Source organism: Lepisosteus platostomus, chromosome 26 (genome assembly GCF_059453375.1).
Source record: "Lepisosteus platostomus isolate fLepPlt1 chromosome 26, fLepPlt1.hap1, whole genome shotgun sequence".
NCBI lineage: Eukaryota > Metazoa > Chordata > Actinopteri > Semionotiformes > Lepisosteidae > Lepisosteus > Lepisosteus platostomus.
Genome location: NC_142636.1, coordinates 11,060,639 through 11,085,501, shown reverse-complemented (window position 1 = coordinate 11,085,501; position 24,863 = coordinate 11,060,639). Strand labels below are relative to the sequence as shown.

At 57.1% G+C, this 24,863-nt stretch overlaps 1 protein-coding gene across 2 annotated transcripts; it reads left to right on the top strand.

The window, feature by feature from the left end:
- Nucleotides 1–284: 284 nt before the first annotated feature.
- On the top strand, nt 285–23,430 carry LOC148640110 (regulation of nuclear pre-mRNA domain-containing protein 2-like). Of its 2 annotated transcripts, none has more exons than XM_088621579.1 (11): nt 285–439; nt 1,172–1,507; nt 13,817–13,946; nt 14,521–14,639; nt 15,241–15,299; nt 15,467–15,593; nt 16,146–16,321; nt 17,216–17,537; nt 17,630–17,863; nt 17,986–18,183; nt 18,278–23,430. In XM_088621579.1, exons 2-11 carry the CDS (start codon nt 1,330–1,332, stop codon nt 21,169–21,171), a joined length of 4,437 nt encoding a protein of 1,478 aa, XP_088477705.1. In that variant the 5' UTR covers nt 285–439; nt 1,172–1,329; the 3' UTR covers nt 21,172–23,430. The 2 variants fall into 2 exon arrangements, with proteins under 2 accessions (XP_088477705.1, XP_088477706.1); XM_088621580.1 differs by having other exon boundaries at nt 287–439; nt 1,193–1,507.
- The last annotated feature ends 1,433 nt before the right edge of the window (nt 23,431–24,863 follow it).

Here is a 24,863-nt window from a genome sequence, read left to right as displayed (position 1 = left end):
ACTAAACGCGAATCTCTCAGAATAAAATGTCCCTAAACGTGACCCGTACATTTTGGAAGGTACTATTTTGACATGGGTTCGTATAAAATTAAACAGATGCAGGCTGCCATCACATTTTAAGTAGAAATACTAATAAAGCCTAGGTGTGTTGTTATTTTTCTCTTTTATAATAGGAAACCTGTATTGGAGGGGGGCTAGACAAACGATGTCTCCAGAGAAGCTGACAAGTCTGAACGGTCCCCCCCCGCTTCTCTCCCGGAATGGCGCCGCCGGGCCAGCGGGGACGCGCGCGCGCGCGCCCGGCGCCGAGAGGGAAAGTGCTCAAGGTGGCGGAGAGCCGTGTTGTTTGGGATGTGGAACTGGTCTGCCGCCTCAAACGCGAGACACAGCAAAATAAACTTACGGAGGAGTAAGAGCGTTGAGTCGTAGCAAAGAATCGGTAATAAAATAAAAAAATGCCAAATAAATCGAGAGAACTGGTGTAGCGATCTTATCTGTACAGTAGACCATGACTGCATTGTTTTGGGTTCCTTAAGCGAACTCGGAGGTCTCGGTGCTGCGAGCTCCGTGGAGTCTTGTCTTTTCTCTGAGTGACTCTTACCCCATTAAAAAAAAACATTTAAGAGCGTTTTAAAGAAACAAACCGACGCGCTGAGGCGGCGTCTGTCACAGGCGCTCAGCGCTCGGTGACGTCCGTAGGAGAGCAAGAGGTGACGGTTGGGCTCGAGGACGGGCAGGGGGGCTCGTGTAGCCCGGCTCCCTCCCGCCCGCCGCCGGCGGCACAGGATATCGACAGATATCGGCTGGATCCATAGCTGGTGATGTCGGCAGCGAGGGGCCGTGTCGCTCTTTAGGGTATAAAGTGGAGACACGTGCGGCGTTGTCAGCCTCGCGCTGCAGTTCAGTCGTCAGAACTTGTATCGGGCGCGTTCTGTGACGCACGAGCGGGTGGACCGAGACTGTTTTTTAAAAAAAAAACGAACGGCTCGAGTCCACGGCGACCCGGCCGCGCGCGGGAAAGAGCCCGCTACGACCGTCCGCTCGGTTCCGGCGTGAGCGCCGTCCTGCCGGAGCCCTGAGCGCCGGGAACGGGCCCACCGCCGTGCGGGACTCATTAATAATCGCTCGGACTCAGGCCGCTCTCTCTCTTTTCTTTTTTTTTTTTGGGGAGGGGGGGAAACGACACAAACAGGCATAGGCTCGCCCCCCACTGGCGGAGAGAGGGCGCGCGTCCCCGCTCGGCGGCGCTGTGACCGGGTGAAGCGCGCGTTCCCGTCGCCCACGGCCGAGCGCGCTCCCGAGCAGCCTGGCCGACTGAGTGCGAGAAAGATGGCGGCTGGCGGAGGCAGCGGCCGGGGCTCCTCGGCTTTGGAGTCTTCGCTGGACCGCAAGTTCCAGGGTGTCTCCAACACCATGGAGTCCATCCAGAGCCTGTCGACCTGGTGTATCGAGAACAAGAAGCACAACGCCGTCATCGTGCGCTACTGGATGAAGTGGTTGCGGAAATGTGAGTATCCCGGGGCTGGCCGGGGTTATATAATGCGGTGTCCCCCGCTTCTCCATCGGCGAGCGTGTCTGCGGGACGGGCGCTGGGCCGGGAGCGGTGTGCGCACAGGCCTGGCGCTGTGTCTGTGGGCTGGGTGGGATTCTGCAGCAGCAGTGCGGTGTCATTGAGGAGCCCACCGCCCGCTCAGGTGTGCTGGGGAGGTGGAATAGCTGTTGGAAAGTGTCTCTCCGGGGGGCTGGCCTGTGGCCTGTGGCCCCCCTGTGTGTGACTCTCTGGTTTGGGGGGGCCGGCCTGTGGCCCCCCTGTGTGTCTCTCTGGTTTGGGGGGGCCGGCCTGTGGCCCCCCTGTGTGTGACTCTCTGGTTTGGGGGGGCCGGCCTGTGGCCCCCCTGTGTGTGACTCTGGGGGGCTGGCCTGTGGCCTGTGGCCCCCCTGTGTGTGACTCTCTGGTTTGGGGGGGCCGGCCTGTGGCCCACCTGTGTGTGACTCTCTGGTTTGGGGGGGCCGGCCTGTGGCCCACCTGTGTGTGACTCTCTGGTTTGGGGGGGCCGGCCTGTGGCCCACCTGTGTGTGACTCTCTGGTTTGGGGGGGCCGGCCTGTGGCCCACCTGTGTGTGACTCTCTGGTTTGGGGGGGCCGGCCTGTGGCCCACCTGTGTGTGACTCTCTGGTTTGGGGGGGCCGGCCTGTGGCCCCCCTGTGTGTGACTCTCTGGTTTGGGGGGGCCGGCCTGTGGCCCCCCCTGTGTGTGACTCTGGGGGGCTGGCCTGTGGCCTGTGGCCCCCCTGTGTGTGACTCTCTGGTTTGGGGGGGCCGGCCTGTGGCCCACCTGTGTGTGACTCTCTGGTTTGGGGGGGCCGGCCTGTGGCCCACCTGTGTGTGACTCTCCGGTTTGGGGGGGCCGGCCTGTGGCCCCCCTGTGTGTGACTCTGGTTGGGGGGGCCGGCCTGTGGCCCCCCTGTGTCTCCCTGGTGGTGGTCCTGCAGTGTTGCTCTCGGAGGTGCTGTGCTCATGGCCCTGGGAGGCCCTGCGGCGCACAGGGCGTTTCTGGGTGGCTGCTGAAGTGCCCTGTCGGGGGGCCTTGCGGTGGGTCTGGGGTTCTGTGTGGGGAGTCCTGTTCTGTAGACCCTGGCCATAGCACGCCAGCTGCCTTCCCGGGTCCGGCCAGGACCGGCCCGGTCCGTTTGGGTCCGGCCGTGCTCGGTTCGCTCCCAGGAGGAGCGGACACAACAGGAGGCAGCTTACAAACTGGATCCCTGGATCTCACCCAGCTGCGTCTTCAGGAACACCAGGGTATCGGCTAGGCAGCTTGTTCCACTCTCCCACAACTCTTGGGCTAAAGAAGAGTTGCCTGTTCTCTGTTCCAAACCTTCCCCAGGTTATCTGACCCAGTGGGAGTTGGCATTCACACTTCAATTTATGTCAGTAATAGCTCTGCTTCTGATGAATAAAACCTGGATTTTGGCTGTTATATGTGAAGATTAATACATTTAAATGCGCCTCTTACCGTTGAGTGTGATCCTTGCTGGGGAAATATCTGTATTGCTGGTAGCAAATCCGTCAGGTTAAACCAGAAAAAAAAACATCGGGCCAAAACATTGGAAATCCTGCCGTTTCTCGCAGGTAGACTCCAAACTTTGGAACACGGCTCGTTCTTGACGATGTTGGAAGTAGCGGCCGTCTCCCGCGAAGAACCGGCTTCGGTGTTTTGAAAAGGCCCCTGCCGGTCCGATCGGCACCCTGCGGACGGAGGGCGAGTGCGTTCGTTCGCGTGGCGATGTCGGCTTTTCCTGTGAAAGCAGCAGGCGGCCCCCCCCTTAACAAATAATGCAGCAAAGAAACCAAGTGAATCGTCTTGCTCTCCTTGGGTGGCGTGCTGTGGAGAATTGCAGCACAGCCCAGCGCACTGTTTGGCACTGTTTTAGCTTGGTTTCTGAAAGATGTGTACTGCATGCGCTGCTCTCCTCGCTCGTGCTGTTAAAAGCCCCTCTGGGTGCCGGTGCCGTAGGTGGCCGACTCCTGGTGTAGACGCTGTAACAGGCGGGAACAGTCTTCATCGGAAGCAGCCTGCTTGAGCCCGGAGATTCCCTCTTCCTGCCTGCAGAGCCCGGCACTGGTCTGTGTGGAACCTCACCAGCCAGGTTGTTGGCCCAGTCTGGGATTGTGGTCCGACTTTTTTTTTTTTATTAAATCTCATCCGTAGCTCCTGTGGGGTTTTGCTAATCTGGCTGTCCCAGAGCCTGGACGGACAGAAGTCTGGAAGAGCAGTGGTCCTGCAGGTCATCATGGTGCTCCATCAGCTACACCACTCCAGTTTGACTCTACTCTTTTTTTAATTTCATAGCCACGCACCTGCGTGCAGCAATTATTTCTGAGCAACGTTCTCGAAAGCCGTCCGAGAATCTGAATACACATGCCCTGCGTGTGTCCGTTACTGTGGGTGCTTGGTCAGGCAGGACCTGCCTTTTCTCAGTTCATTCAAGCCACCTCTGTATGGGTCTTCCTATGCACAAGATGCGTTTTAATTGAGCAAGCAGATTTTTTCACTCGAAAGAGCTGGGCTGTTGTAAAGCATCTCCAAGATTCTTCTTTCAACTTATTTTCTAATAAAGACTTGTGTGTTAGGTGTGTGCATTAGAGGATAGTGCCTAATGTTTGTCTGTTTTCTCACCAGAGTAAGGATGTATCTGCAGTACTGGATTCTAAATACGCTGGGCTGGTAGTGGATTGTTTTCATGTTCAGTGCTGTATCGGGGTGACATCTGGGTGTTTGAAGGAACGTTTTTGAGTTCTCAGACCAATCACAGTTTATAACACGGGGAGTCATGGGAGTTTAATTTATCTCCTATTCGTTTTCACCTTACGAGCGGGTTTCAAGGAACGAGTGAAGCTTGTATATGACAAGGAGTTACTGTATTTCCTAGGATACTGTATACATATAGGTGATCCTGGAGTCATGGTAGTCATTCCTAGTACTGTGAGTGTGTTAGAAACTGGAGAGTAACACTGTTTCCATGTAGGTGATCCTGGAGTTGAGTCGTTGTAGTCATTCCCAGTACTGTGAGTGTGTTAGAAACTGGTGAGGAATACTGTTTCTGTGTAGATGGTCCTGGAGTTGAGTCATTGTAGTCATTCCCAGTACCGTGAGTGTGTTAGAAACTGGAGAGGAATACTGTTTCTGTGTAGATGGTCCTGGAGTTGAGTCGTTGTAGTCATTCCCAGTACTGTGAGTGTGTTAGAAACTGGAGTGGAATACTGTTTCTGTGTAGATGGTCCTGGAGTTGAGTCGTTGTAGTCATTCCCAGTACTGTGAGTGTGTTAGAAACTGGAGTGGAATACTGTTTCTGTGTAGATGGTCCTGGAGTTGGGTCATTGTAGTCATTCCCAGTACTGTGAGCTGTGGGACTATAATCACTGGGTTGGTTTCCTCACTCTGTGGAGGTGATGTGGGAGAAGCCTTCCAGACCTGCGCTAGCTGAGTGTTGGCAGGTGCCTGTGAGAACTGCAGGGGGTGGGCTTGGGGGTCCCTGAGGGTGGGGAAGGCTGTGTATTCCTGGCTCCTCACCTTTCTCTCCCCAGCCCTGGTACGTGTCATAGGAGCTTAAAGGCACGTACCTCCAGATTCAGAGCCTGCTGTCAGACCTCTACCACCGGCTCACTCTGTTTCCTTTTCGCACACTGCTTGTGCGGACTTTCATTTGCACTGTATACTGTTGAACTTTCTTGTTGTTGCTGCTGCTGGTCTGTGTTTCAGTGTGGTGTTTCCTTATTGCCTGTGTACTGGAGCATGCATGCAAATAACATTTCACTGCACTGACAAATAAACTGAACTGGACGGAGCGGCTCGGCTGGGAGCTGCTGGTGGGAGGAAGGAAGTGCAGTTTGTGAAGAGTGGAGCGGGCTGAGCCGGTGTCCGGGATTTCTCTGGGATTTCTGAGTGAAGCGGATGCCCAGATCGCAGGGACTCATGGCATGATAATGAAGGGGTGTTGGTAATCGCTCGGGCTGAGGTTGATGCGTCTCGGACAGGTTGCTGTCGGCCAGCCTCTGGTCAGACCTGTAGCTCCGACAGGGTGGGAGAATAGTTTCAGGAGCCCTGTCCTGGTGGTGAGAGCTCTGGCCGGAGGCGGGGCAGGTTAGGTTCTCACTGTTTTGCTGGGCCGGGGGGTGAGCGCAGGGCCTGCGCAGGACTGCGCAGTGTCATCACGCTCAGGTTTTTCCTGCGGTCCTCTTCAGGAGTGAGAGGTGTTCCTGCAGAGCATCTGACACTGGCCACGAACCTGCAGGACAGTAGGCCTACCCCCGCAGTGCACAGCAGGCTGACCCGCTCCAGGTTTAAACAGTGTGCCTGCAGGAGTGTTACTGGGGATGCTCTGACCCGCACCAGGTTTAAACAGTGTGCCTGCAGGAGTGTTACTGGTGATGCTCTGACCCGCACCAGGTTTAAACAGTGTGCCTGCAGGAGTGTTACTGGCGATGCTCTGACCCGCACCAGGTTTAAACAGTGTGCCTGCAGGAGTGTTACTGGTGATGCTCTGACCCTCACCAGGTTTAAACAGTGTGCCTGCAGGAGTGTTACTGGTGATGCTCTGACCCGCTCCAGGTTTAAACAGTGTGCCTGCAGGAGTGTTACTGGTGATGCTCTGACCCGGTCCAGGTTTAAACAGTGTGCCTGCAGGAGTGTTACTGGTGATGCTCTGACCCGCTCCAGGTTTAAACAGTGTGCCTGCAGGAGTGTTACTGGCGATGCTCTGATCCACTCCAGGTTTAAACAGTGTGCCTGCAGGAGTGTTACTGGCGATGCTCTGACCCGCTCCAGGTTTAAACAGTGTGCCTGCAGGAGTGTTACTGGTGATGCTCTGACCCGCTCCAGGTTTAAACAGTGTGCCTGCAGGAGTGTTACTGGTGATGCTCTGACCCGCTCCAGGTTTAAACAGTGTGCCTGGAGCTTTCTTCAGGTGTAGGGATCACAGAGTAGTAGATTTCAAGCATCCTCCCTCATCTCGGGTAGATCTGTGTGATTTTGGAAAGTGTCGAGAACCCAGCACACTGAGAATGAGAACGCGGGGCGGCAGTCTCTGTGTGCCGGGAGGCTCGTTACGGACTGGTGGCAGTCGTGTACCGGGTCAAGCCTGGCGCTCGGTGGGCCCAGTTTGCCCTGGGCCGGGAGGCAGTGGGAGAGCTCCACCAGGAGAGCCCAGCAGCCGTGGGCTGAAGAGATGTCTGCCTCTGGGGAGGGAGGGCTTGGTCTCTGGGCTCCCTCCTACACCTCTGTGTCTCTGAGTGAAGGCTCCAGCGCAGCTGGCCTGGTGCAGGGCTGTCAGGCTCTGTCACGTGCTGTGGGGGCGGGACGTCTCCCTCACTGACACAGGAAGGTGGTTTCACTTTCATTTCCCGGCTCTCTGGGAATTTGTGGGAATTTGTTAGTGAAGCGTGAGGCAGGGTAATGTGATTGATTCTGTCGTCTGACCTAGCCCAGGCGTTCATCTGTACGCAGTGCAGATGGACTGTGTTTGGAGTGTGGTCAGTGGTCAGTATCACAGAATCTGTGCACTGTTCAGATTAATGGTGTTTGGTGTGTGGTCAGTGGTCAATGTGACTGGGCCTGTACGCTGACCAGATTAGCCGTGTTTGGAAAGTGCTCAGTGTGACTGCGCCTGTACGCACACCAGTTTAGCTGTGTTTGATCAGTGTGACTGGGCCTGTACACTGCCCAGATTAGCTGTGTTTGGTCAGTGGTCAGTGTGACTGGGCCTGTACACTGTCTAGATGAGCTGTGTTTGGTCAGTGTGACTGGGCCTGTACGCTGTCCAGATTAACTGTGTTTGGTCAGTGGTCAGTGTGACTGGGCCTGTACGCTGTCCAGATTAACTGTGTTTGGTCAGTGTGACTGGGCCTGTACACTGTCCAGATTAACTGTGTTTGGTCAGTGGTCAGTGTGACTGGGCCTGTACGCTGTCCAGATTAACTGTGTTTGGTCAGTGTGACTGGGCCTGTACACTGTCCAGATTAACTGTGTTTGGTCAGTGCTCAGTGTGACTGGGCCTGTACACTGTCCAGATTAACTGTGTTTGGTCAGTGTGACTGGGCCTGTACACTGTCCAGATTAACGGTGTTTGGTCAGTGGTCAGTGTGATGGGGCCTGTACACTGTCCAGAGTAACGGTGTTTGGTCAGTGGTCAGTGTGATGAGGCCTGTACACTGTCCAGAGTAACGGTGTTTGGTCAGTGGTCAGTGTGATGAGGCCTGTACACTGTCCAGAGTAACGGTGTTTGGTCAGTGGTCAGGTGACTGGGCCAGTACGCTGTCCAGATGAGTGGTGTTTGGAGTGGTCAACATGACACACAGTTTGTAATAAGTGTTAAATTGTAACTTAGTTTTGAAACTAATGGTATTTTTGCTCAAGGAACTCTGTAAAAGTTTTTTCCCTTCAGAAAACTGCTCAAGCACAAAAGTGTCATCTTGTAGCGATACTGAAACAATAAAAAATAAAAAGTAGCTGTTGTTACTGAGAAGTCTTCTTCAGGTGTGAGGGAGAGAGGAAAGCCGGCAGTTGATGAAGCAGGAGAGGGCAGAAGCCGGGAGTGGAGAGGAGGAGGAGGGAGCAGGAGAGAAGCAGAGAGGGCACTCGGGTGGTGTGAAGCTGAGACAGGTGAAGAGAGGTGTGAAGTCAAAACGAATAGAGAGGATTAGAAGGGAACGAGTCTGTCATTGAGAGAAGGGAGAAGGTGTGATCCTGGTGTTCAGGATCATATTGGTTTTGGATGTCTTCCTGCAAGGGGAGTTCTGAAACCCCTCTGTGAGGACGCAGACGGATGTGATTGAGGTGAAGTGAGAGACAGTGTTTGGAGAGAAGTTTGATCCTCACAGCTCTGACACGTTCCCTGAAAGGGTCTTCCAGTCCCCGTCCTGTCTCACAATCCTAAATAGCTGGACACTTTCAGCGAGAGGTGCAGGAAGTAAGGTTGCTGGAGGTACAAGATGTCACCTGCGTGATCCAGGATTGTCCGGAGGGGCCATGAATGAGCCTGGTATCGGATATCCTGGACATTTACAGGTGACGCAGCTGGTTCTGTTGCCGGGGAACGTGCCTGGTGGGGATGATTCTGGGGGCGGGCATGGCAGCTGTGGACGAGAAGGTTACACAGATTAGGTGGGTGGCTATGTGAGAAGAGGGGGCAGTCAGGAAAGAGGGTACCAGTGGAGGGATCGTCCTGTAGGATGGGCAAGTTGTCGTTAATGGTCTGGTAGGGAGGCACCGATGGAACACGGTTGTGAGACCGCGAGTTCCTGATTGAGTTGATGATCCGGGGGCTGTCTGTGGCTCGGAAGAGGTCCCTGTCAATAACATGGGTGGGGTATCCTCCCCTCTTCTCTTCTCATGCTTTATCAGCTTAATTGCAGCAGCTTGGAGGGCTGTTGAGTTTCCCTGCAAGACATTAGACGTCAAAGAAAACGTATCGCGCTATTTAGTCAAATCATTTAAGCGTGGGCCTCTGATGACTTTCTGGGTGTTTGAAGCTGCAGTCCCAGTTGCAGAGACTGGTTATTAAATCCCGGTAACAAAATACATTCGTGGACGTTCTAGAAAAACGAGACAAAATGATGAACTCTGTGATGGCCAACGGGATGTGCGAGAGAATAAAAGGTACAGGTTGTGCAGCAGACAAGTCCGCCACAGAACGTTTCCAACACGATCTGCATGCCGAGTTGACGCGCAAGTTGTATTTGTCAGCGGCACGGTCTCGATGTTGAGAGCAGTCTTTCTGTCGGATTGAAAGAGATGCCTTCGCAAGCCTGCTTCTTTACAGTGACAGAGCTTCACGTCGCCTCGTTCTGGATCACAGCAAATGGCGCTGCGCAGACCGGGAAAGTCTGTTAATTCTGTGATGGAAATTAATAATTGCTTACACTTATATAGCGCTTTTCTGGACACTCCACTCAAAGCGCTTTTACAGGTAACGGGGATCCCGTCCACCACCACCAGTGTGCAGAAATTGGAGGTTTTACAAGTTACTGTGTGTATTTTCTTTTTATTGTTGTTTGAAAAGCGCTCATCGATGCTGATTCTTTCTGATGCTTTCTAACCCCGAAATATAAAAATGGCCTTGTAGTTTCCCTTTAATAAGCAGCCCGGGGCTGTGTCATCAGCAGTCTTCCTGAGGCTTCTGCGTGTTTGCTCTTGCAATCATGGGTGTGCGAAAGGGAAAGGGGGGCAGGACGCAGCGCTGTGGGGTATCCGGTGAGTGTCGGACCCCAGCCTGACCCGGGGAGACCTGTTTGTGAGGGAGTGCAGGACCCCAGTCTTATCAAGTGACTTGAAATTGAACTTCTCTGAGAGTCTCGGCGCCAGCGATAGTGGTTGTTTGCCAAGCAGTTTTTGGAATGGGAATGATAGTAGATTTCTTCCACAGAAAGGGGACGATTCATAACTTTAAGTTAAAAATATCACAAAACCGGTCGGCACATGACTCTTTCCATTATGTGGACCTGTGCTTTTCTTTACTTTAACTGTCCTGAACTGCCTTCACACCTCTGCTGATCAGCTCAGGTGCTCCAGCAGTTTTGTTCAAAACGGGTGTAAAACGCAGTTACATCGATCACATCTATTGAAATATAGAAAGCAAGACCTCCGTGTTTCCTGACGTTGGCTGGTGATTGAATGTAGGCTGTGACTCCCACTCCCTGACTCTCCCTGCACTGATGTACAGGGGTCTGTGTAACATACAGATACCCCGACTTGACATTAACTGACCATAGAAATGGCAAATGTCTAGTAAAATCATTGCAAAATAGCTTTGTATTATAGAAATCCATTATAGATATTGTATTGTTTATTGTTGTGTTCTTTTGTATGGGTGTTAGAAAAGAAGCTGAAATTAGCTGTACATCTATGCCCTGACCTTACTTGTTCTGAGCACCTCTGTGCCCTGACAAAGATATTCACAGAAACAGAGAAGCACAAGCAAGTTTAAAATAACTAACTTTACTCTATATAGTTTCCTGTTTATCATATGTACAGTATTTAATGTAACTTTATGTAGTTCTATATTAAAGTAACCATGTTATACTCCATAAGAGTATTTCATACAGTATTTTTCTTTATAACACTTTTATAAAGAGAAAAGTTAAATTGATATTTTCCTGTTGCTTTCATCTTCATGTGTGCTATATGTATGCGATACACTGCGTGTTCAAATTTATTCAAATGTTAAGCCTGTTTAAACAAATGTTTAAAAATGTTGTTCAAGCTCTCATTGTTTAGTTTTGAAATTCTGTTTCTAAAAGGTTTTGAACTTTTAAATTAAATTAAAAGTGCTCATGGTAATGGGATACTACTGCTACTAATAATAAAAATTGCTTGTACTTACATAGTACTTTTCTGGATGCTCCACTCAGAGTGCTTTCCAGGCAGTAGGGACTCCCCTCCACCAGTGTGCGGCCCCACCTGGATGGTGTGATGGCCAGAGTGCACCAGTACACTCCTCACACCCACACACACATCGCTCTCGGAGTGATGAAGCCAGCTCAGAGCTGGGCGTTATTAGGAGGCCAGGAAAACACCCCTAAACTCAGTAATCATTCGGTTTACGCACAGACGCTGTGACTGTATACTAGTGTAAAATTGTTGTCACGTCCTTGTCTCTCCTCCTGTTGAAAGACACTGATTGTTAGAATAAAATAAATTGCATTTGAGCCTCTGGGTAATCTTAACATGCTCCCAGTCCCCATAAAATCCTAGTGCAGTTATTTCTTTGGGAAATAATTCCCTCCTTAACGTCCTTATTTTACTGTCCTCTTAAAGACGTTGCACATAGATCCCCTGTGTTCCTTTTTAGCGGTATTGTTGTGCTTGTTGAATGGATATTTTATAAAACAGCACGGCCTGTGGCTGTGCTTCAGAATAGTGCATCACGAAAGCAGTCAGCACGGGCATCTCCACTTTACCCAGTGAGAATCCAGCCCGTGTGGACACTATCCCAGATAAGATGCTTCTGGGACATTTAGTGGAGTAAGAAGACAAGAAAAATTAAGTACAGATCCAATGTGTACTTTTGCCTGAGAGTGACACAGGCTGGTCTGACTGTGGGGAAACCACCTGGCAGGATACAGTCTGCACTCCTGACACAGATCTGCTGACTGCTGGGGAGTGTGGGCTGCCAGGACGCGCAGGCTGAAGCCCGGTGTGACATGTTATTTGTCAAAGAGGTTCTGGTGTGTCTGCTTTGTGCCAGAGGGCTGCTCAGAAATCCAGTTCAGAGTGAGAAAGAGTGAGTGTCATGCGATCAGTATGATAAAGGTAATGGCATTCAGGAGTTTGGCCTTATATGCGGTGAACAGGGTTGGTGTTCAAGGACAACCACTAACTTCTTGTTCTGTAGAAATGGCACGGTCACCTCTCTGGGCGTCACTGTCCCTTTCCTCCTCTGGTTCAGTGACCTGCGCTGTGGTTTTCCTGATTTAAAGGGAGAACTTAACTTGCTGAAGCTCGGATATCCTTTGTTCCATGTTTTGTGCTTGTAGGGGTTTCCTATCTTACTAAATTGGGTTTCTTGACTGCACTTAATTCAATGCTAGGAAGTAATCTGTGAGAGATGACTGTTCAGGGAATCGGTAGTTTTGCATGTGTTTGCCCTACTTTAGAGAAACGCACATCCCTGATTCCTTTATATTTTTCCCAGTGGTCCAGAAGTTCAGCTTTGACTCCTTCTTTGTGCTGGCAGTGGGAGCACAGCCTGTTGTTTGTCTGTGTCCAGTTTCTATCCAGGCTGTGGTCACTGGACAGTGGACTAAGCCTGTCCGCTCTATGCAGCCAGGTCTGCCAGTGTTCAGTTTCTGTGGCCAGGCTATGGTCACTGAGCCTGTCTTCTCACTGGTTCTGTATTTTGTCATTCTGCCCTTCAGATGTTGTGTGAAGGTTGTTTTTATAGCCTTGTGTTTTTTCTGGGCTTGTGTGGGATGTCTTGTTCTCAAATCCTCTTGCTGCCTGCGTCTCTGTGATGCCCTTCTTCTGCCACTCAGATCATCAAACCCAATGTAAAATTCACTGGCATTGCAAGAGATACTGCTAAAACATTTCTCCAACACAGTCTAATTCTCCTTACTCCCCTCAGTAAGAGCACGTTTTTTTTGTGTGTGTGCAGGCAGAGGAGGTGTGGGACTGGGGCTCAGAGCTGGGTGGTATTTAGGGGGCTTGAGGTGGTTGTACATGGTGCTGGTCTGGGGCTCAGAGCTGGGTGGTATTTAGGGGGCTTGAGGTGGTTGTACATGGTGCCAGTGGACAGGTGGACTGGGGCTCAGAGCTGGGTGGTATTTAGGGGGCTTGAGGTGGTTGTACACGGCGCCAGTGGACAGGTGCTGGTCTGGGGCTCAGAGCTGGGTGGTATTTAGGGGGCTTGAGGTGGTTGTACATGGTGCTGGTCTGGGGCTCAGAGCTGGGTGGTATTTAGGGGGCTTGAGGTGGTCGTACATGGTGCTGGTCTGGGGCTCAGAGCTGGGTGGTATTTAGGGGGCTTGAGGTGGTCGTACATGGTGCTGGTCTGGGGCTCAGAGTTGGGTGGTATTTAGGGGGCTTGAGGTGGTCGTACATGGTGCTGGTCTGGGGCTCAGAGCTGGGTGGTATTTATGGGGCTTGAGGTGGTCGTACATGGTGCTGGTCTGGGGCTCAGAGCTGGGTGGTATTTATGGGGCTTGAGGTGGTTGTACATGGTGCTGGTCTGGGGCTCAGAGTTGGGTGGTATTTAGGGGGCTTGAGGTGGTCGTACATGGTGCTGGTCTGGGGCTCAGAGCTGGGTGGTATTTATGGGGCTTGAGGTGGTTGTACATGGCACCAGTGGACAGGTGTGGGACTGGGGCTCAGAGGTGGGTGGTATTTAGGGGGCTTGAGGTGGTTGTACATGGCACCAGTGGACAGGTGCTGGTCTGGGGCTCAGAGCTGGGTGGTATTTAGGGGGCTTGAGGTGGTTGTACATGGTGCTGGTCTGGGGCCCAGAGCTGGGTGGTATTTAGGGGGCTTGAGGTGGTTGTACATGGTGCTGGTCTGGGGCTCAGAGCTGGGTGGTATTGAGGGGGCTTGAGGTGGTTGTACATGGCGCCAGTGGACAGGTGTTGGACTGGGGCTCAGAGCTGGGTGGTATTTATGGGGCTTGAGGTGGTTGTACATGGCGCCAGTGGACAGGTGTTGGACTGGGGCTCAGAGCTGGGTGGTATTTAGGGGGCTTGAGGTGGTTGTACATGGCGCCAGTGGAAAGGTGCTGGTCTAAACGCCTGGATTGCCTTTTCTAACCCCGTCTTCCTGTTTCTCTCCACAGCTGATGCTCCGCACCGACTGAACCTGTTCTATTTGGCCAACGATGTCATCCAGAACTGCAAGCGCAAGAATGCCATCGTGTACCGCTCCACCTTCGCTGAGGTCCTCCCTGAGGCCGCCCTGCTGGTCAAGTGAGTGCACTGCGCCCGCTCTGCTCCTGGGACCTAGAGTCCCTGTCTGGGACTGAAGTACAACTCAGTTCTTAGGTCACTCATTCCTTAATCTCTCTCTTCACACCCTGAGATTGATTGGGTTTAAGACTCTGACTCCGCTTGTCTTGTTGGGTGATCTAGACAGTAATATAAGGACACTCAGTCCAGCTCCTCTGTATCTTCACATGAACACTCCTTCATCATCATCAGAGCTGGAGAGTCACTGTACAGACACTCAGTCCAGCTCGTCTGTATCTTCACATGAACACTCCTTCATCATCATCAGAGCTGGAGAGTCACTGTACAGACACTCAGTCCAGCTCGTCTGTATCTTCACATGAACACTCCTTCATCATCATCAGAGCTGGAGAGTCACTGTAGAGACACTCAGTCCAGCTCCTCTGTATCTTCACATGAACACTCCTTCATCATCATCAGAGCTGGAGAGTCACTGTACAGACACTCAGTCCAGCTCCTCTGTATCTTCTTGTCAAAACTGCACGCTCCGATTACGAGAGCTGCATTGTCTAAGTCAGCGAGTGTTCCCTCGCAGGGACGCCAAGGTGCGGAAGTCTGTGGAGCGGATCTTCTCCATCTGGGAGGAGCGGAACGTGTATCCCGAGGAGCTGATCACGGAGCTGAAGACCAGTCTGGTCAAGAAGGAGCCTGCTGGTAAGAGATACCAGAGTAGGGTTTGTGTTGTAGAGAGAGACGTTTAACACCTCTGGACAGGTGTGTGCTACAGGGTGCTCCAGAAGCACTTGTCCTGTTGTGCTGTAGCCCTTGTGCGGGTGAGACCACCGGGAACATGTCCAACTGAATAATGACAGTGCCCACTGTAGGGTGTTGATGCCCTCTGTCCCCTGGAGGGCACCAGGCTACACACTGCCATTGTGGGTCTGCCCACCCCTATTGTGCATTTGTACTTGCTGTGCACCATAGTTAGCCGTGAGGGCACGCTGCATGGGTACTGATAAACGGGGCCTGTCCTGGTCCCCTAAGGGCACCCAAGTTGCTATGGCAAGTGACACCAGTGGACCTGTCGGTGGCGCTCTTGCTTCTGGAACACGGTTTCATACAGTTTTGGTCTACACAGATACAGCAGTACACACACCTTTGTAAAGCAGTGCCCCCTCGTATTGGTGTTAAGCAGCCTTGCCCTTGGCCTCTCCTTGAGTGCTTGGGCAAGCCGCTGAGCTAGAAGTGTCACATCTCCAGGACAGCTTGTATTTTGTGTTTTCTTCTCGTTTAAAATGAGTTTTTCCTGAACTAGTTTCAGCTCCAGTGAACCCCAAGTCGGCCCTGAAATCGAAGATAGTGGCAGAGTTTGCGGTGAGTGACTCTCTGTAGTTTCTTTGGGTTTGTGCGTCGTGCTGCGCGAGAGCTGCCGGAGTTTGTGGGCGCGCAGGGCTCTCTCTGTCCAGCTGGGGGAGCCGGCGTGCCCGCGTGGGTGCCTGGCACTTGACTGTCTCTCTCCCGCCTGCCTGTCCGCCCCGCAGCCCCAGGCGTTCATCGAGCAGCTGTCGGCCTACCAGCGCTCGGTGGAGGAGGTGGAGCTGAAGGAGAAGCAGCTGTCGGCGCTCAGGGTCGACGTCTGCAGCACTGAAACGCTGAAGCGCCTCAAAGGTCAGAGCGGGGTTCGTGGACCCCCCTTCCTCCTGCTCCTCCTCTTCACACTTGACTCCTCTCTCTGTCTCCTCCTCCTCTTCTCAACACTGGACTCCTCTCTCTTTCTTCTCCTTCTCCTCCTCCTCCTCTCCTCAACACTGGACTCCTCTCTCTGTCTCCTCCTTCTCTTCACACTGTACTCCTCTCTTTCTTCTCCTCCTCCTCCTGTCCTCAACACTGGACTCCTCTCTCTTTCTTCTCCTTCTCCTCCTCCTCTTCTCCTCAACACTGGACTCCTCTCTCTTTCTCCTCCTCCTCCTGTCCTCAACACTGGACTCCTCTCTATTCCTTCTCCTCCTCCTCCTCTCCTCAACACTGGACTCCTCTCTCTTCCTCCTCCTCCTGCTCCTCTCCCCAACACTGGACTCCTCTCTCTTCCTCCTCCTCCTGCTCCTCTCCACACTGGACGCGCTCCATGTTTCCGTTAACCCCCCCTGGCCAGCTGTCCTCTTCGGTGTGTCCGTCTGTCTTGCTCGCCGGCTCACCCCCCTCCTCCCCCGCTCTGCGCAGACAAGGCCGGTGGGAAGAAGTTCTCCAAGGACTTCGAGGACGGCAACGCGAAGCTGGAGGAGTTCGTCTCCTTCCTGGAGACCCAGGTGTGTAGCGGCCCCAAGCTGATCGACGCGCTGGAGAACGCCGACGTCTTCTACGAGATGCAGTACAAGGAGGTCAAGATCGTCGCCAATGTGAGTCTGGGGCTGGGACCCGGGTGACCTCTTGCAGCTTTACAGGGGTTTTCCAGTAGCTGGGGGGCCTTGTGGGATGTTATGGAAAGAAACAGGTTTTCTTGGCGCGTAGGTTTAATTCCGAATCTTTACAGAACCGCACTCGGTTCTCCTAGAGAGCTCAGGCTGAGAGTCACTCCCATCCTGTAGCTGGATCGGGCTCGTACTCGGGCTTTTTAAGGGCACCTGCAGAACTCTGCGCGGGCGAGGTGCAGGGAGGCCGCCAGCGCAGGGCCGTGGACTTGGCTCGGGTTCCAGGCTCTCGCAGACGTGCTCTGTCCTGCTCACGTCCCTCTGGGACAGCTCCGGGGACGATCACGCTGCAGAGCGCGAGGGAGCTGTCCCAGAGGGCCGGGGACGATCGCACCGCAGAGCGCGAGGGAGCTGTCCCAGAGGGCCGGGGACGATCGCGCCGTAGAGCGCGGGGGAGCTGTCCCAGAGGGCCGGGGACGATCGCGCCGCAGAGCGCGCGGGAGCTGTCCCAGAGGGCCGGGGACGATCGCGCCGCAGAGCGCGAGGGAGCTGTCCCAGAGGGCCGGGGACGATCGCGCCGCAGAGCGCGAGGGAGCTGTCCCAGAGGGCCGGGGACGGTCGCGCCGCAGAGCGCGAGGGAGCTGTCCCAGAGGGCCGGGGACGATCGCGCCGCAGAGCGCGAGGGAGCTGTCCCAGAGGGCCGGGGACGATCGCGCCGCAGAGCGCGAGGGAGCTGTCCCAGAGGGCCGGGGACGATCGCGCCGCAGAGCGCGCGGGAGCCGTCCCAGTCCTGCTGGTTCTCAGCGTGGCCAGAGTTCCCCGGCTCCGGCCCGGCTCCGGCCCCACTCCTGAGCGGCGGGTCGGATTTTGTCCCCCCCCCAGGCCTACAAGACGTTTGCGAACCGCGTGAACAACCTGAAGAGGAAGCTGGACGTGCTGAAGGCGTCGCTGCCCGACCCCGAGGACTCGCCCATCCCCTCGCCCAGCGAGGACGCGCCCTCCCCCACGGGCTCGGAGTCCCCCTTCCACGGCATGGGGCGCGCCGAGGGGGACCCCGACATCGACGGGCAGGCCATGGACGAGCCGGAGGGGGGCGCCAGCCCCCTGTCGTCCGCCAGCCCCCCCACCCACAGCGCGGACAACCGGGACGTGCAGGACATGGAGCTGTCCGAGGAGGAGGAGACGGAGAGCGCCAACATCATCGGTGGGCATGGCGGCCGCTGGCGGGCTGATTGCCGGGGGTGAGAGGAAGCAGTGCGTTCGCTGGCACTACTGCCGCGTCTCTGTGTTTTGCAGTGGAGGAGAGGAGGGAGAAGCCCGCTCCTGCGGAGTCCAGTCCAGCCCCGGTCAGCCGGGCCTCTGAGGCACCCGCAGCCAAGCAGGTGACCCCCCCGGTGAGCGCTTCCCCCGCGCGGACCCCCGGCACCCCTGGGACTCCGTCCCACCCGCTCCCCGTCAACCTGGCCAACGTGGATCTGGGCAAGATCAGCTCCATCCTCAGCTCCCTCACCTCCGTGATGAAGAGCACAGGTGAGCTGCCCCCTGAGGCCGGCCGGCCTCCCTCCCTCCTCCTCCTCCTCCTCCTCCTCGGCAGTGTCGCCCTGCCCCTTGCGACGCCAGCTGCCCTCTCCCTCTCTCTCCCCCTCTCTCAGGTGTGAGCCCCGTGTCCAGGCCTTCCCCCGGGACCCCCGGCACGCCGACCCCCCACGGCGCAGTCCTGAAGCCCCCCCCTCCGGCCGCGGGACCTCCTGCCAACCCCCTGGCCAGCATCCTGTCCCGCGTGGACATCACGCCCGAGAGCATCCTGAGCGCCCTGTCCAAGACGCAAGGCCAGACCACCGGGCTGCAGGGTAGGCCTGTCTCCGTCTCGGCGGTCTCGGCGGGTCTGCTGAAATCCCGCGAGTCTTGCGTTTGACGACTCTTTCTCCTCCCCCCCCCCCCCAGGCCTGTCGTCTCTGCTGCACAGCGTGGCGGGGAACAGCTCTCACAACGCGGGGGCCGCGGGCGGGGTCCCCAACTCCGGCAAGGAACGGCCGGCCCACCCCGCCGGCGCCAACCAGGCCCCCCGCGGCCACAGCGGCCCCTCGCAGAGCTCCCCCACCCCCACCCCGGCCCCCGCGGACGCCGCCGCCGCCTCCTCCTCCTCCTCCTCGTCCTCCTCCGGCCCCGCGGGCAAGAGCGCTCCCTCGGCGTCGGCCAAGCACAAGCTGCCGGCCCGGAGCGGCTACAGGAGCGCCAGGGACTCCGAGAGGGAGAGGGAGAGGGCGAAGGAGCGGGAGAGGGAGCCGCCTGTGCCGGCGGCCCCCGCCTCCTCTTCCTCCTCCTCCTCCTCCTCCTCTTCTCCCTCCAGCCTGGAGATGAAGATCCACAAGTTCCTGCAGGGCAACCCTGGCTTCAGCGCGCTGAACCTCAACATCCCCATCCTGGGCGGCGCGGGGGGCGGCACCGGCAGCCCCTCCCTGCCCGTCGCCCAGGGCAACAGCTGCCCGGACTTCGGGCACCTGCGGCTGCCCCCGCCCGCGGACAACGTGGACGGGACCCCGGTGCGGGACGAGAGGGGGGCCACGCCCACGCAGGACGAGATGATGGACAAGCCCGCGGGCGTGGAGACCATGTCCCTCCTGTCCAAGATCCTGAGCCCCGGGTCGTCGTCCACCCCCGGCAGCAGCACGCGCTCCCCGCTGTCCGCGGCCGCCCCCGGGAATCCTGGGAGGGCCGGCACCGTCTGCTCCTCGTCGGGCTCTTCCGCGCCCGCCGCCCTGCCCCCCCCCTCCTCCTCCTCCTCCTCCTCCTCCTACAAGGCGTTCGGCCAGGGGGGGCGCGACCTGTCTCCCACCGCGTACCGGGGGGGCGACTCCTGGGAGAAGCCGGACTTTTCCGAAGCCCTGCCCGCGGCAGGATCGTTCTATCCCCGCGACGCCTCGGGATTCGGGGAGGCGGAAGACGAGTACCCCGGCTTTGGGGGCCCCCCCACCTCGGCCCTCTTCAACCTGGACAAGAAGCCGGCCAAGTCCATCCTGAAGTCCTCAGCGGGCGGAGGCGGGAGGGCGCCGGAGGACCACAGGCGGAAGAGCGGGGTCTCCTCCTCCTCCTCCTCCTCCTCCTCGGCGGCTGTGTCGGCGGCCGCCAGCTCCCCGCACGCCGCCCCCGCCGACTCGCTCACCGCAGCGCCCCACAAGCCCAGGGAGCGGACGAAGGAGGGGTACCCCTTCGGCGAAGGGGGCGGGGCGGCGCAGCCGAACGCGCGGGCGGGGGCCAGGGGCCCGGACGCGAAGCAGCCCCCTTCCCCGGCGCCCGCCCCCCCTCCCGCCGCCGGCACGGAGCTCAAGGCGCTGCCGAAGGGGGAGCGCGAGGCGGAGAGGGACCCGGAGGCGCCGCCGGCCGAGGGGGAGCACTACCACCGCATCGAGACGCTGGTGTCGTCCGCCTCCGCGGAGCTGCGGCCCGACGGGGACGGGGGGGCCAGGGGCGCCCCCATCCAGACGCTGGGCTACAGCAACCGGCGCGTGTCCGGCGAGAGGATCCAGACCGTGGAGTCCATCCGCGTCATCGGGAAGGGGGTGCGGGGCCACAGCCACCCCCGCGAGTCCGCCCCGCCCGGCAGAGGAGGGCCAGCCACCTGGTACGAGGCCCCGGGAGACCCCTACCGGGACGGGCACGCCCTGGCCCACCCTCACCCCCACTCTCACTCCCAGATGCCCCTCTCAGCCCCCCCTAGCCAGCCGCCGCCCCCCTCGGAGTTACCGGGCCTGGGCAGCCCCGTGGGGCCCCTGCCGCCCCAGCTGCTGCCTCACCCGCCCTCCTCCGCCCCCCCCGGCGTCCCGGGGCAGTTCCCCTTCGAGGATCGGCCGCTCCTGCCGTACCCCGACCTGCCCCCGCCCCCCGCCGCCTTCTTCAACTCCCACCCCCCGCCCCCCCCGCCGCCCATCCCGCAGCCCCCGCCCCCGCCCCGGGACTTCGTCATGGCGATGCCCCCCCAGGCCCCCGGCGGGCCTCCCTCGGCCGTGCTGGTGGGGGGGGTCATGGTGCCGGTCGACCGCGTGCTGCCCCCCTTCCCGCCGCGGGGGGAGGGCGGGGGGCCGGCGGCCAACAGCACCGGCGGCGGCGGCGGCGGAGGCAGCAGTGCCAGCGCCCCCCCCGCCCCCGGGGTGCCGTTCCCTCCCCAGCACCGCCACCCGCCCCCCTCCCCTGCCCAGGAGGGCCCCCCCAGCGTTCCCCCTCTCCTGCCCCCTTCCCAGCACCCCCGTCCCGGGACCGTGAAGGAGCATTTCGCCCCCCGGCCCCCCCTGCACCACCCCGGCGCCCCCGGGCCGCCCCCGCCTCTCCTGGGACGGATGAGAGAGGCGCCCAGCCCGCCGCCCCCCTCCACTTCCTCTTCCTCCTCCTCCTCCTCCTCCTCCATCCCCGCCCAGCCCCCCTCGCCGACGCGGGCCGCGGCCCCCAGCCTGCCCCCCCGCTCCCCGATCGAGCCCCCGGGGCAGCAGCAGCAGCAGCCGCAGGGCCCGCCCCCCAACCCCCCGCCCTGCTCCTCCCCCTCCCCCTCCCCCCAGCCCCCCCGCGGCCACCCTGGCCCCCCCCGCCTCTCGCCCCCGGCCTCCAAGCCCCTCGCCCGCCTGGCGCCGCCCGCCCCCCCCGCCGCGCCCCAGAGACCGTTCTTCCGCGGGCCGCGGCCCGACTTCCAGCCCCGCCACTACCGCCCGCCCCCGCCCCACTTCCACGACCGGGACCCCTCCTTCCGCGGCAAGAGGCCCTACCCGGCCTTCGGGGGGCCGGGGGGCGGGGGCGGGGGCAACCCCTTTTTTGTCCCCAAGCGGCCTTTCCTGCCGCCCCGCTACTGAGCCGGACCCGCGGACCCACCCCGCCGGTGTGCATGAGCCCCTGAACCTGTACATAAGCTCACATTCTCTAGTTTTTAAAGCCAATTATGATTAATCTGCTCTGTGTCCGAGTGAATCGCTGTACAGCACAGGACGAGGTGCCCTCCCTCCCTCCCTCCCGGCCTGCCCGCCTGCCCGCCCCCCCCCCCCCCTCCCCCTCACTCTCCGGGGGGGGCCGGACCAAACCGGCGCTTCGTGTCGCGCCCCGAGTCCGCCGCCCCCTGCCCCTGGCCTCCTGGGGGACGCCTCCGTCATCGGCGCCCTGCCTCGGGCGGGCAGCCCCCGGGGAACACGCGGAGAGGTAGATGGTGGGGGCGGGGGGGCGGGAAGGATGTGAACGACAGACGCCCGCAGAAGAAATTAAAAAAAAAAATAACAACGAGCAAGAGAAGGCGGCTCTTTCATTTTCCTGGTTTTCCTCCTCCTTCCTCTGTGTGTGTGCGCCCGTGCGCGCGTCTGTGTGTGTGTGTGTGTGGTACAAATGGGATGGGGGGAGTCTGGGAGGGGGAATTTCCTGTCTGTAGGTCAAGGGGGTCTATCCGTGTCGCCGTGTCCAGCCGTATAGCAGCTGTAAGCTCGAACCCTGGGCCGCTGCTGCTGGGGCCAGGGAGTAGAGGTGACCTGTTGGGGCTGGTCATGACTGATTGGTTCAATTAAGCAATTAAGGGCGGGGCCCCAGCTCCCGTCACTGTGAGGTGGTAATCCTCATGGGGCAGGCTGCTCCTCCTGCTGTGCCTGTGTCTCCACTGCTGCGTGGGCACTTGGAGGCACAGAGGCACACAGACGGGCACTGCCAGCCATCACCGGCCTGCAGAGGTGGTGTATGCAGTCTGGTTTTCTCTCCCTGTGGGCTCGGAGCTCTTGCTGACTTAAATGAACCAGTTAGTCTGACTCTGGCTGGTCCGACTCGCCCCCGTTTCCAGTGTCTGTGAAGCAGGGGGGAGGCCACAGCCCCCCACCCCCTTTAACAGCTTGTTCGCTCTGATTTAGCAACTAACCACAGGCTTTCAGCACAGCCGGCTGGTGTGATCAACTGGGGTCCCCGAACCCCCAGAGTTCAGGGTGATTACACTGGGGAACAGACTGAATGAGGCTCCAGGTTTTGCCACCAGTTGCAAGGCACCGGAGCTCCACGTCTGGATCCAGTTGGATTTCTGTGTCTCCTTAGGTTCATTAGGGAAGATTGTTACACTGATCATCCAGTAAGGCTGAACTAGACCAGTTCATCTTCTCCCCAGACTGCAGCCTCTGACAGGCCAGGGAGAGACACGGAAAACCTGCTGGATTCTGGACCCTGAGGTCCTGTGATGGGAACCTCTGTATTAGAGGCTCCCGGGCTGTCCTTTTGAATACGTTTGCACATTGCAGTGCACTTACAAGAGTGCAAATTAAACTGTTTCAGCTTCAGCAATGCAGTTTGGAATAGCCTGCATTGAATCAGACAGCCGTGCACTGGTAGACGTGACTGTTCTGTAAAACCTGGAGTGGATCAGACGGCTGTGCACTGGTAGACTGTTCTGTAAAACCTGGAGTGGATCAGACGGCTGTGCACTGGTAGACTGTTCTGTAAAACCTGGAGTGGATCAGATGGCTGTTTTCCTTGGCGAGTGTGTGTAAGTCTGGGGGAGGGAGGGGCTCCAATTTGAATGTTCTTCAAAACTGTTAGATTGTGTGAAATGAGTTCCCCTTTTCTCAATGTACCTTTTTAAAAAATATACTTTTCAGTTGCTCTCGACTGTTTAGTTTCATGATTATTTTTCCCCCCCCCCCCAAGATTAAAACTGGGAAACTTGAGTCATCTTAAGAATTTGTTTCCTGCAGAGTCTTAATTTTCTTCCTAGCAGATTTTACACTTTGCTCTTTAGAGGTTGCATCCCAACTTTGACTCCCACTCTGATCACCGAGATGTGTGCAGCTGTATATCTGTAGATTGTGACCAATTGTTACTTGTCTGTTCCTTTGCAGTGAGGCATTCTAATTGTTGTGACGTGGTATTAATTATAATGAATTATCCATGAAATAGCCAAGCAGGTATAAAGCCCCTGTGCCTCTGTGGGGCTGTAGTACTGGTAGTGGTGCCAGTTGTCTGAGCAGAGGCACTAGGACCGCGGACGGCAGGCTGGGCACACACAGGCCAGCCGACACACGCAGAGGGACGGAGGGAGTCTTCTCTTTCACGTGGAGCTGTATTGACATTAATAAAATCAGTTTCAAACAAAAGGAAGGCACTTTATTTACAGGCATAATCTGGGTCATGTTGCTGTCATTATGGTTTTTATGCAGTAGCCTGGGGGGTGTAAGGGTACAGGGTGAGTATAGGTCCAGTCCAGACTGAGCTGGGTTCTATTGTGTCCCTGCAGGCCAGAGATCACTGGTCCTGTCTGGGTCACACTCTAACCCTACAGTGCAGAGATCACTGGTCCTGTCTGGGTCACACTGTAACCCTACAGTCCAGAGATCACTGGACCAGTTTGGGCCGGGTCACACAGTAACCCTACAGTCCAGAGATCACTGGTCCAGTCTGGGTCACACTGTAACCCTACAGTCCAGAGATCACTGGTCCTGTCTTGGCCGGGTCACACTGTAACCCTACAGTCCAAAGATCACTGGTCCAGTCTGGGTCACACTGTAAACCTACAGTCCAGAGATCACTGGTCCTGTCTGGGTCACACTGTAACCCTACAGTCCAGAGATCACTGGTCCAGTCTGGGTCGGGTCATACTGTAACCCTACAGTCCAGAGATCACTGGTCCTGTCTGCCCCGGGTCATACTCTGACCCTACAGTCCAGAGATCACTGGTCCAGTCTGTGTCGGGTCATACTCTGACCCTACAGTCCAGAAGTCACTGGTCCTGTCTGCCCCGGGTCATACTCTGACCCTACAGTCCAGAGGTCACTGGACCATTCTTGGTCGGGTCACACTGTAACCCTACAGTCCAGAGATCACTGGTCCAGTCTTGGTCGGGTCATACTCTGACCCTACAGTCCAGAGATCACTGGTCCAGTCTTGGTCGGGTCATACTCTGACCCTACAGCCCAGAGCTCGCCGGTCCAGTCTGGGTCGGGTCAGATTATAACCCTACAGTCCAGAGCTGTCGGACTGTTTGTGAAGGTAACTCAGAACTGTGGTTCATTCGGGTTCAGCGTAGTCTTTAAAGAGGAGAGCCAAGCAGGTGTTGTTGATCACACTTCAGCACTCGAGCCTTCCCTCATCTCCGTGGCGGCGGGGGGGGGTCGAGCTTGATGGGAATACAGTCTTCTTTTGCTTGTGTCCTGTGGGTCCTGGGTGTGATCGCAGCCCTCGGCCTGCCACTGAGGCCAGGCAGTGCTCTCGCGTTCCAGCAGGACGGAGTTCCCCGAATGGCTGCCTTTGGCTTTTTGCCTGGGCGTCAAAGTAAAACACCAGTGTTTGAGAGGAGCAGTGGCATTATGCATGCCTGCCTGCTGTCGTCCTCGGTGTCCGCAGAGCCCGAGTCTCCAGCGGCGTCTTGCATTCTGGGACTGAAAGCCCTTCAGCCCTCGCGAGCAAACAGACCTGTTCTTGCAAGGCGCTGGGCAGTCAGTGTTGACTGACGATATATTTCCCTTCCTGGTTGGTTTCATAAGCATTCGCATCCCAGGGCATGTGCTCTGCTCAGGAAATCACTGTAAGC

What these genes read in the sequence shown, in the direction of transcription:
- LOC148640110 (XM_088621579.1), top strand. Translation starts at nt 1,330, where the DNA reads ATGGCGGCTGGCGGAGGCAGCGGCCGGGGCTCCTCGGCTTTGGAGTCT. An exon ending in GGAGAGCGCCAACATCATCG is followed by an intron (nt 17,538 to 17,629) that starts GTGGGCATGGCG and finishes TGTGTTTTGCAG; the next exon opens with TGGAGGAGAGGAGGGAGAAG. An exon ending in CCAGACCACCGGGCTGCAGG is followed by an intron (nt 18,184 to 18,277) that starts GTAGGCCTGTCT and finishes CCCCCCCCCCAG; the next exon opens with GCCTGTCGTCTCTGCTGCAC.